Source organism: Populus trichocarpa, chromosome 6 (genome assembly GCF_000002775.5).
Source record: "Populus trichocarpa isolate Nisqually-1 chromosome 6, P.trichocarpa_v4.1, whole genome shotgun sequence".
Taxonomy (NCBI): domain Eukaryota; kingdom Viridiplantae; phylum Streptophyta; class Magnoliopsida; order Malpighiales; family Salicaceae; genus Populus; species Populus trichocarpa.
The window spans coordinates 9188573-9204393 of record NC_037290.2 but is presented as its reverse complement, the minus strand read 5'-3'; the positions used below and the strand labels follow the sequence as shown (position 1 = coordinate 9204393).

Below are 15821 nucleotides of genomic sequence, written 5' to 3'. Positions count from 1 at the left end.
TTTTTTCAACTAGTAAAAATGATTTTTAATGCAAAACTAAGCATTAATAAAATGTCGAGATGATCTTTTAACACCTCAAGAACCTTATAGCAATCTAACAAAAAAACAATTTCCAAGCTCAAATTTGAAATAACATAGCGTGTAAGGATACGTGTGTATGTGTGTGTTTATGCAAATGATGGGAAATAAACAAGATAGAGGTTGTGTTTTGCTAATGTCCAAGGATAGAAGGGATAAATACAAAAAATATAGAAATATATTTAATTGAAGAGACAAAGAAAAAGACATAAAACAAATTTATCCATGTGATAATTTTAAAGTGACTTACTATATTCTTAGAAGAAAAAAATATGGAAACATATTCTTTTTGTTCCCACTATATATGTTTCTTATATTCCAAGACAATAATCAAATGTTATGAATGCGCAAAGAAAGCGCTAGCTGTATCAACAACAAGAGCTTATGCAAGCTAGCGAAATGATTTTCCAATAGAATTTTATTCACTAAAAATACATATTGTCAAAGCATAGATGCATATACCAATGCTGACTAGGCTAGAGTGGTAGATGACAAACTATATACTTCTAGTCACTTCACCTTTATATATGACAATCTCGTTACATGGAGAAGCTAAAAACAAGGTGTTGTTGCTACCTCAAGTGTAAAAGTTGAGTTCCGAGGCATGGCACTTGGACTTTGTGAAGCATTATGGTTAAAACTTATATTATTGGATTTGGGTTTTTCATCATGGCAACCAATTCAACAATACTATGACAATAAAATAGCATGTAATATTTCTTATAATTCAGGTGTACATGGTCGTTCAAAACATGTAGAGATAAATAGATTTTTCATTAAAGAGAAGTTGAAAAAAAAATTATGGAGTTTCTTAAATTAAATTTAAAGATCAACTAGTTGATATTCTCATAAAAATCAACTGGTTGATATTCTCACAAAAACAATTTTAGTCAAGTGTTTTTAATGTTTTTAGACAAGTTAGTCATATGATATTCATGCACCAACTCAAAATAGAGTGTTGAGATTTTCTAATTTTCTGAATAGGATTTTAAAGTTAATTTTATGATTATTTGGTCATTGGTTTTCCTATATAATTAACGTCTTAAGTTAGTTAGGATATATATATATATATATATATATATATATATATATATATATTATTGTATCTCTTTTATTATTTGGATAAGAAAATGAGAAGAGTAATTTCATCTCATTGAAAATAATTATTTTGGTAACTGAACTGATAATTTAGTTTTGAAGAAAATAAGAAAAAACAAAGTATTAGTTATCATATATGAACAAAGTATTCATTTAGTAACGAATGAATAAAGTTGGAATAATATGTAGGGTTTTTATAAAGTTTCCTAATAGCACAAGTTAACTGATGCAAATGAAATATTTTAATTTTCATAATAAACAATATTATATCATGAATTAGAATTTTTCTGAATTCACCCAATTATGAAAGTGAAATATTTTCAAATCAACCAGCATGTGTCCTTAGAGAACATGTTAGAAAAACCCTAACTTAAAACTAATTATTGATTACAATTATTTACATTTTCTCACGGCCGATTAAAATTAAAAATTAAATTGAAACTAGAACTAGAACAACAAATCATTTATCTAGTCACAAATGAATGGTGTTACTAATTGGGAGACTATAAATGAATTTTTTGCCATAAATTTTCAGAAAGGACGCTGGTGCTTTCTAAAAATTTTGATTTTTTTCAATAAATAAAATTTAATTTTGATTAATGTGCAACTTCTATATTAATATCAATAAATAAATTTTAAAAAATAAAAAAAATATATATTTTAAAATAAAAAATATTTTAAAAAATAATCTGAAAAATTTACAACATGGAATTTGAGGCTGAATGGCCACAGGGCCCTCTAGGCCTGTACTTGCACCACCTTTTTCTTTTCTTATGCTTTGTATTTGTATTTCATATTTTGATTAATAATGTCATGCTGCAGGTGGGTTTTTAACTTCCAACCAGTTTTCAATAAATAATAATAATTAAAAAAAAATACCTGTGGATCTTTTCCTTAGAAAAGGCGGTGTTACAGCCAAAACCATGGGCAGTTTTCTGTCAAACACAACAACAAAACCTGTTGCAGTAAAACCGGCTGCTACGCTCTCTGTATTCTGCTTTATTTTATTCTGTCTCCACCCTCTTTTTATCCTTCACTTTCACTCTCTATTCTCTTGCCATTTCCGTCTTCTCACCTCTCTCTCTCTCAGCTTCTCCCTGTCTTTCCATTATGATTTCCCTGCAAAGGCTGAATGGGCACTCAAATTTTTCTGGGCATTAAAGAAGTTGCTTTGCAGAACCTGATATTACGTTTCAGCTTCAATCTTTCTGCCCCTGGTGCTTTGAGCAATCATCTTTAGTGGTTTTTGTTCCAAGCTTCAGTTCTCCTGCTGCCACTGGGTATGCTTTTGTTTCTTTTCTTCTTTTTTTAACATCTTCATTTCTGCCATCCAATTATGCTTTAGAATTGGATGCTCTGGTATCTTATAACGTCCCAACGTTGGGTATCTGACGCATTAGAATCTCAACTGGGTTTATTCCTAAAATCTTGAACCCAATAGAGAGTTTTAGAAAAGTAGCTGATGACAAAATTCTCTCATTGGTAGTGGATAAGGTGATTAAGTAAGTTTTAGGAATTAAGTATTTTTTGTTAGGTTGATGGAACACAATGATTTAGGTGGTGGGATATTTCCAGGCATGGGATCAGGAATACTAGGACTAGAATTGCCACTACACCAACAACAAAACCCACAAAACCCTCACCACTTGCAGCATCCCCAGATTGTAGCTTATGCCCACCATGAATCTGATCACCATCAACACTCCCAGCAATCTGCCAAACATGCCTATCCTTTTGCCTCCACAAAGCCTAAACAATTATCACCATTGAGTAATGAAGATGAGCCTTCTTTCACTGGAGATGACAGCACCACTGATGGAAACAGGAAAATTTCTCCATGGCAAAGAATGAAGTGGACTGATAATATGGTTAGGCTACTTATAATGGCAGTTTTTTACATTGGTGATGAGGTTGGGTCTGAAGTGAGTGATCCTATAGGCAAGAAAAAGCCCGGTGGCCTGGCACAGAAGAAAGGGAAATGGAAATCAGTTTCTCGGGCAATGATGGAGAAAGGGTTTTATGTGTCTCCACAACAATGTGAGGATAAATTCAATGACTTGAACAAGAGGTATAAGAGGGTTAATGATATCCTTGGAAAGGGGACTGCCTGCAGGGTTGTGGAGAATCAAAGCTTGCTTGATACTATGGATTTGTCACCGAAAATGAAGGATGAAGTGAGAAAATTGCTCAATTCCAAGCACTTGTTTTTCAGAGAAATGTGTGCTTATCATAATAGCTGTGGCCATGCTGGGGTTGCCTCTGGTATTAATAACTCACCAGAGATGGCTACAGACCCATCTCATGCTCAGCACCAACAAGCAACACAACAGCAACAGCAATACCAAAGGTGTTCTCATTCAACTGAAAACGCTCAAGTTGTAACCAATTCGAGGACCGAAACAGAAGGGTCAAAAATGGCAAAATTGGCAAGAAATGAAGAGGATGACCACGACGAAAGCGAGGAAGATGAAGATGATTACGTGGAGGATGAGGAGGAGGAGGATGATGATGATGAAAGAGACGATGATGAAGAGGATTATGAAGAGAATGAGGATGAGGCAGTAGAAGGCAATTCAAGGCATCAAAACGGGCATGGGCATGGAGATGAAGATGACCATGACGAGAAATCATCACGGAAGAGGCCAAGAAAGGAAGTGTTTTCAGCAACATCATCTCTGATGCAGCAATTGAATGGGGAAATAATGAACGTGCTCCGAGATGGAGCAAAGAGTTCATGGGAGAAGAATCAGTGGATGAAGCTGAAGTTGATGCAATTAGAGGAGCAGCAAGTGAACTACCAATGCCAGGCATTTGAGCTTGAAAAGCAAAGGTTGAAGTGGGTGAGATTCAGTAGCAAGAAAGAGAGGGAAATGGAGAGGGCTAAGCTAGAGAATGAGAGAAAAAGGCTTGAAAATGAGAGAATGGTACTGACTGTAAGGAAGAAAGAGCTTGAGTTGCTTGATACTACACATCAACAGCAACAACTGCCTTCAAACAAGCGGAGTGATCCTTCTTCCATTGCTGGATGAAATGTACTATAACAGACTAATTCTAGATAGTTTTGATAGATAGGAATGGCATTTTTTTGTTGTTCTTTTAGGTTTATTCTATATAATTTGCTACCATTTCTGTACAAATTAATAATATATGAATAAGACCAGGAACTCGGAGAGTTTTTCTCTTGAATGCTTTTTTTCTCTCAAGATAATGTCTTAATCACTTGAGAGTGCCACTCTCGCTACATGTTCAATTCCTACTAATTAAAACTCTGAAAGTGCTAGGGGATAAAGCTACAGATCGGTGTTATTGATGAGAAAATATTGGATAGACAAATATGTTAGCGTAAAATTGTTCGTTCCCAAGAAAAGCATTTAACTAAAAATAAATGAATGAATGAGATTGATAATAAAATTATTATGAAACGGTTTTAAAATATAAAAATTAAAAAAATAATAATTATAACTTAAGTTTTTTTATTTTAAATTAATTTTGTTTGATATGAGTTAATATATATATTTTAAATTAATTTTTCTATATAATACATAATATATAATATTAAATATTTGTTAATAATTTATTTTCTCATTTAAAAAATTCTGGCTTCACTGGAGTGAGAGCGGCCAGAGACTTGAAAAGCTTCCTTAGCAGGAGCGGTCCCATGGCCATTCCCTCTGCCGTGCTTCATGCATTATAGACCAGTTGCTGGGCAAGAAAGAGTCCCACATTAGCTAAAGTTCCAACTTCTGGTCCATGGGTAAAATCTTGTGCAATTACAGTCCCTATTAGCAAAGCCTACAAGATTAATGTTTAATTTTGAAAGAGGTCTTGAGACCCTGCCTGAGGCTTAGGCTTTGATGAAGGATACGAGGAGAAGTGGTTTCCTGCATTGCATCCTTGGAAGGGAGTTTATGAAAGCTAATCTAATCTAAAGGTGCAAGTAAATGTTACGCCTGGTGAAGACTCAAACCCACATTCGCCTGATTAGAAGTCAGATCCATTATTTAGGGGACAGGCGCAGACGTCCATGAAAATTTATATGTTATTGTTATTTCTTTACAGAAGAAGCTGGTTCACCTCCATGAACAGAGGGAGGAGGGCACAAGGATCGATTCCATTCTGGCTGTCGGGTCTTAAACTTTGCCACAGTAATTGAAGGGGAGATAACAGAACGGTTACTTTCTAAATTTTTGGGACACGACTCCCAAAGGCATCGGCAGCATCACGAATACTCGACGCAGTGGCATCCAGGATGAAGTTGAATTCGATGGCTATATATATATATATATATATATATATATATTTGGACAACTATAATTCGTAGATCCGCTGGAGTGAAAAGCAAAAGGCCAAGCTCAAAACGCATAGCATTTCATTTTGGACATAAATTTCTAGAATCAGCTGTTCATGCGGGAAGCAAATGGCCTTTGATAATAAAGTAAAAGTAGGAAAGATGGATATAAGTTTCCACGACATTCATTTCAGGTGTGAACAAAAGTTATTGTCACCGTTCAAACACCAAAACAAGCTGCTGGTCATAAAACCTGGAGGGATGGATACCGCTCACAGGTGCCAGGAGCTGAATTCACCACCTGCTTTCATAATTAAGAGTAGGAAAAAAAAGCACAAAAATTTTTGGGGCTTAACACATTTTAATCCTCAAGCTCAATAATCTTGACCACAGATGCATCCCCAACTTTTTGGCAAATAACTACCCTGTCATGCGACTTTATTACTCCGGAAGCTTTTCCGTGATCAAGAGCAACCTTTAGAATGGACTCATTCGTAGCACTTGTAGATTCCGCCTGCAGGAGTCATGTAGGAAACCATTATTCAATGAACGCTACCCCCCCAAAAAGACAAATCTGTTTGTGAACTGCATTGTTCTAATGACATGACATGAAGGACTAGGGTCTGCAAGGTTTGAACCTAGACAGGGGTCACATTAGAATCTATCTGTTCAACATACTGTGGTAGTACTCTCAATCCAGAGCCAATACCAAGTTATAACAAGATTATGCCAGGAACAGCACATGCCACAAGTAAAACCCTAATCTGGTTTCATTTATTCACACCAAGGACTGGGAATGGAAATCCCACCCTGGCCCCAGGAGTGGTTTCACAACGTATTAGATTATCCTAGCTCTTATATTGTGACATAGATGATCAAACACAATAACATGATCAGTCCTAGCCACGCCATAAGTAGTCAACCTATGCTAGCCACTATAGTTACAATCTACAAAAGACACATTAAATGTTTATCATGCACGTGGAGCAAAACCTGAACATGAAGACAAATATATCCTCTCCTCCTCAAGCAAACCAAAGTGACCAAGTCAGAATTAATGAAAAAAGGTACTTACAGGATGTCTCGGATCAGCAAGCATAGGAAAGAGACCTCTGACAATGAGCGATTGCCTTGCCTGGACATTGATACGAAGATAACAAAGTTTCGTTAACTTTAATGTCAAGAGCATGCAAGTGAAAAATACATAAATAAATTGCAGAGTATAATAAAACTCTAGATTTTCCAAATCAGTTCGAAACAGGCAAAGCACAATTGACATTTCTCAATGGAACAAAACACAAAGTGGTTAAACAAAAATCCTTGATTTCATATTCCAAAATGGCTACTACAGTGAATCACATCAAGGGAATACTATCTCCTCCATATAATTAAAATAAGGAAGGATTGTAGTTGGTCCTGACAAAAGAAGGAAAACAATCCTGTGCTTTAAATCCATCTAAATGAGTTGAAGCTAATAAGAGAAACCAAAGTGCACAAGGCTTAATTGGTACAAGATGTCATAAGCAATGTGAAATTCAACTTTTCATTTAACATGCCAGAGAGGGGGGGAAAGAAGCTGACAGGCTATTGCTATAATTATTGACAGGTTGTTTCAGGAAATCAATCCATATGTTTAGTAGGATATCAGGCAGCCACCATCCCTTTCAAATTTTTTACAAGTCATGAATTGAGTGGCCATATTTGCAGGGATTTCTTGTCATGTCCAGAAATGAACTTGGGGAAATTATTGAGGGTTGAAAAGCATTTCATAGAAATATAACCCCAACAAACTTCGTTAAGCGAAAAAAGTAAATTTGAATCAAGAACATACCTCAAAGGCCCCACTAAAGCTCCATTTCAATTGATTTGTCTTAAGTCGAGGGATGACAACAGACAGAACTGGCATTGTTGGCCTATACTTGGCAATCAATCTGCAATTGTAATGTATTAAGCATTTCACACTCAATAGATGATATGAAATTCTATATCTGATATAAATTCTAAACTGATGCTTTGCTAAATCAATTAGCACACTAGAAAACAAAGATGCATAAATAGAAAGATACCTTGCAGCCCTTCCTGAAGAAGTGAAGCATATAATGACGGATGACTTCACCTTGATGGCTGCTCGTACCTAGTTAATTGGAAAATACCGATAAGAAATGCAATCGGAAACATGGAAATGCTTCAACAAAACCTACAGACTGTTCTCACGATGAAGTCATTAAAGAAAAAAGGTTATGAAAGCAGCAATACCGCAGATGAAGCAATGGATTCAAGGTGGGTCATTGGCTCTCCAACATATTTGACAGTTTTCTTGAAATACAAGTCTTGATTGAAAACCTTCTCTGCCTGGATTGGACATTACAGAGGATGAAAAAAAGCTAAAAGGAACAAAGTAAGAAATCGAACAATAACTGAATAATTTTTTTCTGCTTTGGTCAAGTATCAAGATTCAAGCACTGAAAGAAATAATTAGATTACAGGATAAGAGTTGCAAGCATACTCTTATTCAATATTTTGTGTTGATATATAGAGCAGAACATCATTACTATAAAACCAGATCAAGGCTATGTGGGTATCAGTGATGTCAAGAGGCACTGAGGTGCACACCTTCCTTTATTAGCCTCAGGCAATGAATTTCAATGAAGCGCTGCCTAGGTGAGCGCCTCATGAGCAGGCATCAAGTGTTGAAGCTAGCACCTGCTTGAGATACTTCTTTTTTGTTGGATTTTTCTTCTTTTTAACTGATTTATGTTTAGACCTATCTGTCCATTTTTTAATTTACTACAAGAAACAATTTAGGAGTATTTTTGTAAAAAACAAAGATTAGGGCAAAAAAGAATAAAAAACCATTAAAATAGGAGACATACAGTCAAGGAACAACACTTGAAGAGAAACACAGATACAACTATGTTATGGTATTTTATATTTTCTTTTGATTTTCTAATGATCTAATCTTAATTGAGAAGATATATATATTTTAGATTTAAATAATATAATATTATACATGTTTTTTTTTAATCTATAGCATATTGCCTTGGTTCATTCATGCGAGCACTTGGCGCCTCGGGCATTTTACAAGCTTGGCGCCTTTAGCCTTTGACAACACTGGTGGGCATGTCAAGTTTCAAGAAATCACAAATGTGAACTCCAAATAAAATAGGTCTTGAAGTTAAAGCCCTCACAATATCTAAGCCGATAAAATATATATTCAAGGCATCAAATACACACAACAAGAGTTCATAAAAAATAATCAAACACACAAACAAACACAGAACGAAAGTCTAGAAAAGTAATGAACTCCATGAGGAACAAAGCAAATAATTCAAGTTGTTGTGCAAAAAGACTAAATAATCATAGCAGGATCAACTCATCTTCTAAGCAGCAAGTGCAAACACCATAATGTTTTATAAAGTCCATTAACAAAGAAGTATAAGGGAAAGAGACCATATAGTTCAGAAATTTAAAGCAATAAAATACCATTCAAAAGAATAAATACATCTAAAGAGATTATATCTTAAAAAAAGATGAAATTGGATTTTGGCCTCAAGGCATACTAGCTATTATAGAACTTTGTCCACGAGAGGCACTCATTCAAAACCTCTCACTTCTTAAATTGCAACTTGCATCCAGAATTTAACCAAGATATGATAGCTGTCTTAAAAAAAATTACCTCAGCACAGATTTTACCAACAGTGGAAATGGTTTCTATAGGGTACAGCCCACGAAGAGTCTCAGCACCAAGAAGAATCGCATCACTTCCTGCAACAGATATAAAAGGAATTAAAAAAGAAAAAACTAAGGCACAAATTTTCCATGTTATAGCCAATCCTATAAAAACTATACAGTGAATATAACAAAATATAGTTATCAATACAAAGACTCGGTCCACTAACTTATATCATGGAAATTATGTAATATGGAAACATAAGATTGGGTATCAGCCAACAGTCTTAGACGCAAGAAACATTTCAAGATAATAACCCACCATCCAACACAGCATTAGCAACATCAGTTGCTTCTGCACGAGTTGGTCTTAAGTTGTCAGTCATACTATCCACAACACGAGTGACCACTGCAGGCTTGCCAGCCATGTTGCACTTGTAAAGGGCAGCCTTCTGAAATAAGAACACCTGCAAATGCAAAGAGGTAAATTAGTTGGGGGTCTCTACCAACACCATTTTCTTGGCACTACCCTCTAACCAAGTATAAGGCATTTATTCCCGACGAAGGCCAGTGTAACAAATTGGCATATATAGCAAGGAGCATACAAGTAACTATTATAAGTAGCATATCATAGGATGCACGACATGCCATCCCTGAGATACAATTTGAAACCTCTTTGAATCACGTTCATTGGCAGTCAAAGAAAGACTTTTTGGACATCTTGCAAAGTTCTCCTTTTCTTTTAAATCAGTTGTCCTTTCCATTGAACGGGGAAAACTAAAGCTTTGGTCATCAAGTTGTTCCCAAGCTAAAGAATGGCTTTTAAAGCTTGGCTTTAACAAATGGAAGATGATTACAAGATTTCAAATTTGAAGAACAAACTAAGAATTTGTTAGTGAGCTAAAAAATTCCAAAATCTAATAACCTATAATCGGCATTCTATTCATCTGGAAAACACACATGATACTACTTTAGATATGTGGAACAGATTATTCATTATACGTTGTCTGCATTGAAGATGTTGTAGCTTTACCAATCTTCTATAACATCATTAAAATGCCTGAGTTAAGTAAAACATAGCAGAAGACATCAACAGAGACAAGTATAGGCTATCCAAACTGACCTTCTCAGATGGAGTGCCTGAGATATATCATAATAAAACACAGTAGTTGCAAGAAAAGGCAAGCATATGCAGATCTAGACATATTAGACCTTAAATAGCCAATGAATCCAAAGCACAAGAACTTTATGCTATATGTAGAAAGACTGCTTCATTAAACTTAGAACTGACCTTCTCTGGTGGGAGATCTATGCCCAAATTTCCTCTGGAAAGGATAATACCATCAGCTTCTTGTAATATCTCATCAAAATGAGTTAAACCCTGAAAGAAAGAAAGATTTAAATAAGTACACAAAACTAGCATTACGTTTGGTTTGGGCCAATACAAAATCAGTTGAGTTATGAGATAAAGGTATATGCTAAAAACCTCTATATTCTCAATCTTGGCAAAAATTTGAGTCTGATATAGATCACCCAGCTTAGATAGGTACTCACGGGCCTGCATTACAGTGCAAATAAGACTCTTACTGAAGTTATAAAAAATAGTTCCATTACAAAATACAGCAAGATGACTGATTATACAAGCCAGGATGCAACAAAAGGGCATTGAATCATGAAAATACTTACATTGCGTACATCTTCTGCATGCCGGGTATACGACAATGAGAGGAAGTCAATTTTGTTTTGAACTCCCCAAGTACTTATAACCTGGAATCAAAACAGGAAAAAAACCAGGTATGAAACTTGATAGAAAGACATGAGGCAGACCAAATAAACTCATAAAAGAAAAGGGATAAATATTACATGACATCCACTGTTAAATTGAAGAAGTTAGGTCCAGGACTGACCTCCTTATCTTTATCTGAAAGAGTAGGAAGTTCAATACGAATTTGGGAGGCATGCAAAGTGAATAAAGATCCAGCCAAAGTTGCTGAGTTCTTTATAACACAGACCACATCATTGCCCTTCACCTCAGAAACCTGCTCAATTCAATTCCAGGAAAATCTCATCTAGTCATGTACAAGCATAGTTTTGTAACCAGACATGCTTGTGTGTGAGATGGCATATTCTTCATAAAATCACCCAAACAAGCTAAGACCATTGTGAAATATTCAATAAATAAGCAAGCAAGAATCCCACTTCCCTTCAGACAATGGATTAAATAACATTTACACTAGGAAAGAACTAGACAGATGACTATAATCAATGACCACCAACAGATGTACTTCTCTTACCTCCAGCCATACAGAAGTAGTTTCACTTCCAGTGAAGAGGTATTGGCCGACAAAAATGGTGTCTCCATGCTTCACTGCCTGCAAGACCAATTTGATAGTTACAAAAATTGTATGGAAAAAATAAATATATAACATAAACACGCAATTCCTTTGATCAAAAAAGAAAACCCCGCACACTTAATTTTAAATAAGATAAACAGATGACAAAAAAAAAATTCAATTTCAATTGTAAATAGTAGAAAAACATTTTTATATATTCAAAGTTCCAGCTTCTTGTTTGGCCCCATGGCCACCCAGATTTCGACAGAATTAAACCTTTCAAACTCACTAAAGCATCAAAGAGGACTAAGTTTCATCTGGTTTTTTAAAACGGCCATTTGCATTAGTATCCTGACCCAATCACAGTTCCATCAACTATAAGAACAGAACAATTATTATTCCAGCAGTATCATAGCCAAAAAAGAAAAGGTGAAAACGAATATAAAGCAAACCTTAGATAGTCCATCAAAATTGATGGGGAGAACTTTAGATGAAGCTTCCTGTTCTTGATCTGGTGTCAGAATAACAAAACCATCTGCCAGAAGAGAAATGGGGTTGCCACTTTTATTAACAACCTGCAACTCAGGTCCCACCGTGTCGAGCATGACCTGAACAACACAAAATGTTTCAACATTACTATTACAATAAGCGTAATAAATATGTTTTTTACATATATAAAAAAAAAAAAAAAAAAAAAACGTACAGCACAGAGCTTCTTGGTGGTCTTGACAGCAGCCTTCAAATTCTCCAAAGTCCCCTGGTGATACTCAGGGTTACCCCATGAAAAATCAAACCTAGCCACTGCCCCCAATAATCCCAAATCCATCAGATCCATTTTAACAAAAAAAAACTAAATAATAATAATAATTTATAAAAAATAAATAAATAAGGCTAGGTATTACCGGACATCCCAGCCTTGAGGCAACCAGAAATAACCTCAACAGATCGAGATTTTGGACCTAGTGTGCCTACAATCTTCGTCATTGCTGGAAAGAAACTCTGCAAAAAAAAAAAATTCAAAATCAATATAAATCAATAATGAAACTACAGATCATGCCATGATTCATTCAACTAATAATAATAATAATAATAATAAGAGGATGAAGGGATGCTTACAGATTTTGAAGGCTCCAGAATTGAAGCCATCCTTATAGGCTCCTCCAAAAGCAAGTGATTTGAATGCATCTTTCTTCTTTCCAAATTATTACTAATCACTATTCTCCTTAAACCAAAACTCAGAGACCTCTAGAGAAAGAAGAGTTCCTTGAGATTTTTGAAGTGAATCGACGACCTAAGGTAGGAACTGTGTGGTTTTACTTTTTATAATAAAAAAGGGGTGACCCTTGCTCTATATATATGCTCTAAGAATATTATTGCTCTGATTATTATGCCTCTTCCGCTCTAGCAAGCAGTACTAATAGACGACGCCGCGTTTGTTCTGCTGTTTATTTATTTCACCACCAACATAAATTAGTCCCCCAACTTTCGATTTTGTTAAGTAGGTTACATATCTTTATAACTTTTCTCGATCAAATCCTTCTATTTATAAATCTTGGAAACAGTGTTTAGACATTGCATGAGCTGGTCATATATATTTACTTTCCTAATCTTTATTTTTTAAAATACCTAATTTTTCCTGCCACTTAACACGTGCAACAACACGGGTGAGGCTAGAGTAGAATTGTTTCATTTAAGCTTTGGTTTGTCCCTGATTGTTTCAAATTTAAAGTAATAAATGAGTATTTCTACTCCTTAAACTTGGGGAAAAAAGAATATTTATCATTTTCTCGAATTTTTTAGAACTAAGATCTGAGACTGATAGTGGAAATGTATATAGATGGGGGATCCAAATGATAGAGTTGGTTGTTCGAGGACTGTATTGATAGCCTGTATATTATTGGGTGAGTGCTCTGATATTTTCCCTTATTTCTTTTTTATTATATCCTGCTTGTGAGTTGTGAGAGATGGAAAAACCCGGTTCCCATCGCACAAAAACTGATTGGTTTATAGAATTACACGTGCAGAAAATGTACGGTTAGATCGCCCATGGCATTGTTTCCCTGCGGGCATACATGAAGTTTGACGGGGCGACGGTGCGTGGAATACCAACTTCTTTCGTGGAGGAGGGGAAACGGATGCCTACATAAGTGAATAGCGCGTGTTATGCACACTGGCTTTGATTGGTGGGTAGAGTGCGCGTGTTTAGTAGAGCATGTGATGGTGTGTTTTTGGTGGTATTTAAAAGTAGTTTACACGTGGTTTAAGGGAGTTGCGCACGTTGGAATGCAAGCAAGAGAAAGGGTACCTAACCACTCGATGAAAGGAGCAAAAGCGTGCGCTTGAGTTTGAGTCAAATCCACGGGCTGTCCTTTTTATAAGAAAAATACGGCCTTATTGTTGAGCGCTCGGAAGTGCGCGTTACTTGCTCTCTTTTTTTCAAGTGTTTTTTTTTAAAATAATATATATTAAAATAATATTTTTTTATTTTTAACATTAATATATTAAAAAAATAAAAAAATAATTTTTAAAAAACATAAATCTATTTTCAACTGCTGTCCCGTCGAGGACAAGTGCACTTTAGACTATAAGAATTATACTTTGAAATGCAAGACTCGACAAAGGAGATAGAATTGGTCAAAACATAAGAATTGTACGGTGCATATCCATTTCCCATACAGGGGGCACACAAAGCAAAACTGCCCCTTGCATGTTGTGAAAGAATTTACATAGAATTAAAAAGTTGTTTTTTATAGTCAAAGATATTTATTCTCTTATTGGATTTTCTGATTTTGAAGTCAATATTCATTGAGAATTTTATTATACTATACTTTCACATGAGAAAAATATTATATATGTACTATAAATATAAATTTATTATACTATGAATTACATTATAAATATAGAGTGTTTTTATTATGGACTATACTGTAGCATCATTGTCTTTTTTGTGTTTTAATTAAAAAAAAGTTAATAGGTTTCGCTGGGCAACCAGACCTAGAGAAATTGGATCTGACTCAGCAGCCAGACCATAATTTTTAGACTCGGCCCGGTTCAAGGCCCGGGTTTTGGATTTTGACCGGGTCATCGGGTCAATTTTTTTTAAATCAAAACGACGTCGTTTTAGTAAAAAAAAAAACAAAAGTCAACGGGTTACAACCGGTTTTTTGATCGGGTCTTGCCGGGTCACCCCGCCGGGTCACACCGAGTTTTTCCTTACCTTATTTTTTCTTCAACTCGGCTCGGTTCCAACCCCGGGTCCCAGGTTGACCCGCCGAGCCGGGTTTCAAAACAATGTGCCAGACCCACTTTAATTCAAATTAATATTTTTTGATGTTTTGGTATTATTTTTATGTGATGATATAAAAAATTAATTTTAAAAAATAAAAAAATATTATCTCAATATATTTTTTTAAAAATATATTTTACAAAATAATCATTACATAATAATAACATAGCTAGTATATTGGCACGTGCTCCACAGTGGGTCAATAATATAAAAAAATTCAAATGTAAAATTCCTTAAGGTGAGTTAAAAGCACGGAATATATTTGCCAAAATATCAAGTCGACTCATTTATCTCTTGATGTTTATCGTTAGCACTATTATCATTTTCAAATAAAATATTTTCTATAATTGTATCATGAATAGCGCATAACAGAGCAGTACCCAATACACAGACAACTAATTTCTTTTCCTTTAATTTTTTTTTTCTTTTAAGATATTTTCACTTTTTTTTCTCTTTACTTTTTTTTATTTTCTCTTATTGAATTTTTTTTTTCCATACTATAAAGAGAAAATAAATTGAGTGACTTTTTTTACTATATAAAAGTTGGGTGATGATATTTTTTTTTATTTCAGGTTGGGTTGAATTTTTTTATTAAAGCATATTTGTTTTTGCGTTTAAAAAATACTTTTAAAAAAATTTGAAAATTATTTTTTTTTCTTTACTTCAAATTAATATTTTTTTATATTTTAATATTATTTTTATGTGATGATATAAAAAATAAATTTTAAAAAATATATTATACTATACTTTAAATGACGTGGGAAAAACACTGTGCATGTACTGTGGACATAGACACATTGCACTGTGGACCACACTGTAGACGACACCGTAGCACCCAGGGACGTTGTTTTTTCTCTGTTTTAGTCAAAAAAAAGTTGTGGGGTATGGCTTTGCAGTTGGACCCACTAGCATTGGGTCTGACTCCCCAGCGAGACCCATTTTAATTCAAATTAATATTTTTTGATGTTTTTGTATTATTTTGATGTGATAATATAAAAAATCAATTTTAAAAAATAAAAATATTATCTCAATATATTTTTTAAAAAATATATTTAAAAAAAATAACCAC

The 15821-nt window shown here is 34.6% G+C and overlaps 2 protein-coding genes across 4 annotated transcripts; one reads left to right on the top strand and one right to left on the bottom strand.

Moving 5' to 3' along the window:
- Positions 1-2130: 2130 nt before the first annotated feature.
- On the top strand, positions 2131-4362 carry LOC18100085 (uncharacterized). Of its 3 annotated transcripts, none has more exons than XM_024602503.2 (2): positions 2131-2456; positions 2752-4362. In XM_024602503.2, the coding sequence occupies exon 2, from the start codon at positions 2754-2756 to the stop codon at positions 4203-4205; it is 1452 nt and encodes a 483-aa protein (XP_024458271.2). In that variant the 5' UTR covers positions 2131-2456; positions 2752-2753; the 3' UTR covers positions 4206-4362. The 3 variants fall into 3 exon arrangements, with proteins under 3 accessions (XP_024458271.2, XP_024458270.2, XP_052310195.1); XM_024602502.2 differs by having other exon boundaries at positions 2132-2456; positions 2698-4362; XM_052454235.1 differs by having other exon boundaries at positions 2132-2456; positions 2690-4362.
- Positions 4363-5627: 1265 nt separating this feature from the next.
- LOC18100084 (pyruvate kinase 1, cytosolic) lies at positions 5628-12836 on the bottom strand. Its single transcript, XM_006381269.3, has 16 exons — positions 12583-12836; positions 12369-12465; positions 12170-12267; positions 11919-12074; positions 11428-11505; positions 11041-11172; positions 10820-10900; positions 10620-10691; positions 10425-10514; positions 9456-9600; positions 9141-9229; positions 7721-7816; positions 7531-7598; positions 7296-7395; positions 6540-6599; positions 5628-5978 (listed from the first exon to the last, which is right to left on the bottom strand). Exons 1-16 carry the CDS (start codon positions 12649-12651, stop codon positions 5826-5828), a joined length of 1584 nt encoding a protein of 527 aa, XP_006381331.1. The 5' UTR covers positions 12652-12836; the 3' UTR covers positions 5628-5825.
- Between the last annotated feature and the right edge of the window lie 2985 nt (positions 12837-15821).

What these genes read in the sequence shown, in the direction of transcription:
- LOC18100085 (XM_024602502.2), top strand. Translation starts at nt 2,715, where the DNA reads ATGGAACACAATGATTTAGGTGGTGGGATATTTCCAGGCATGGGATCA.
- LOC18100084 (XM_006381269.3), bottom strand. Translation starts at nt 12,651, where the DNA reads ATGCATTCAAATCACTTGCTTTTGGAGGAGCCTATAAGGATGGCTTCA. An exon ending in CCAAGATTGAGAATATAGAG is followed by an intron (nt 10,515 to 10,619) that starts GTTTTTAGCATA and finishes TCTTTCTTTCAG; the next exon opens with GGTTTAACTCATTTTGATGA. An exon ending in TCTTCAGGAAGGGCTGCAAG is followed by an intron (nt 7,396 to 7,530) that starts GTATCTTTCTAT and finishes TTACAATTGCAG; the next exon opens with ATTGATTGCCAAGTATAGGC.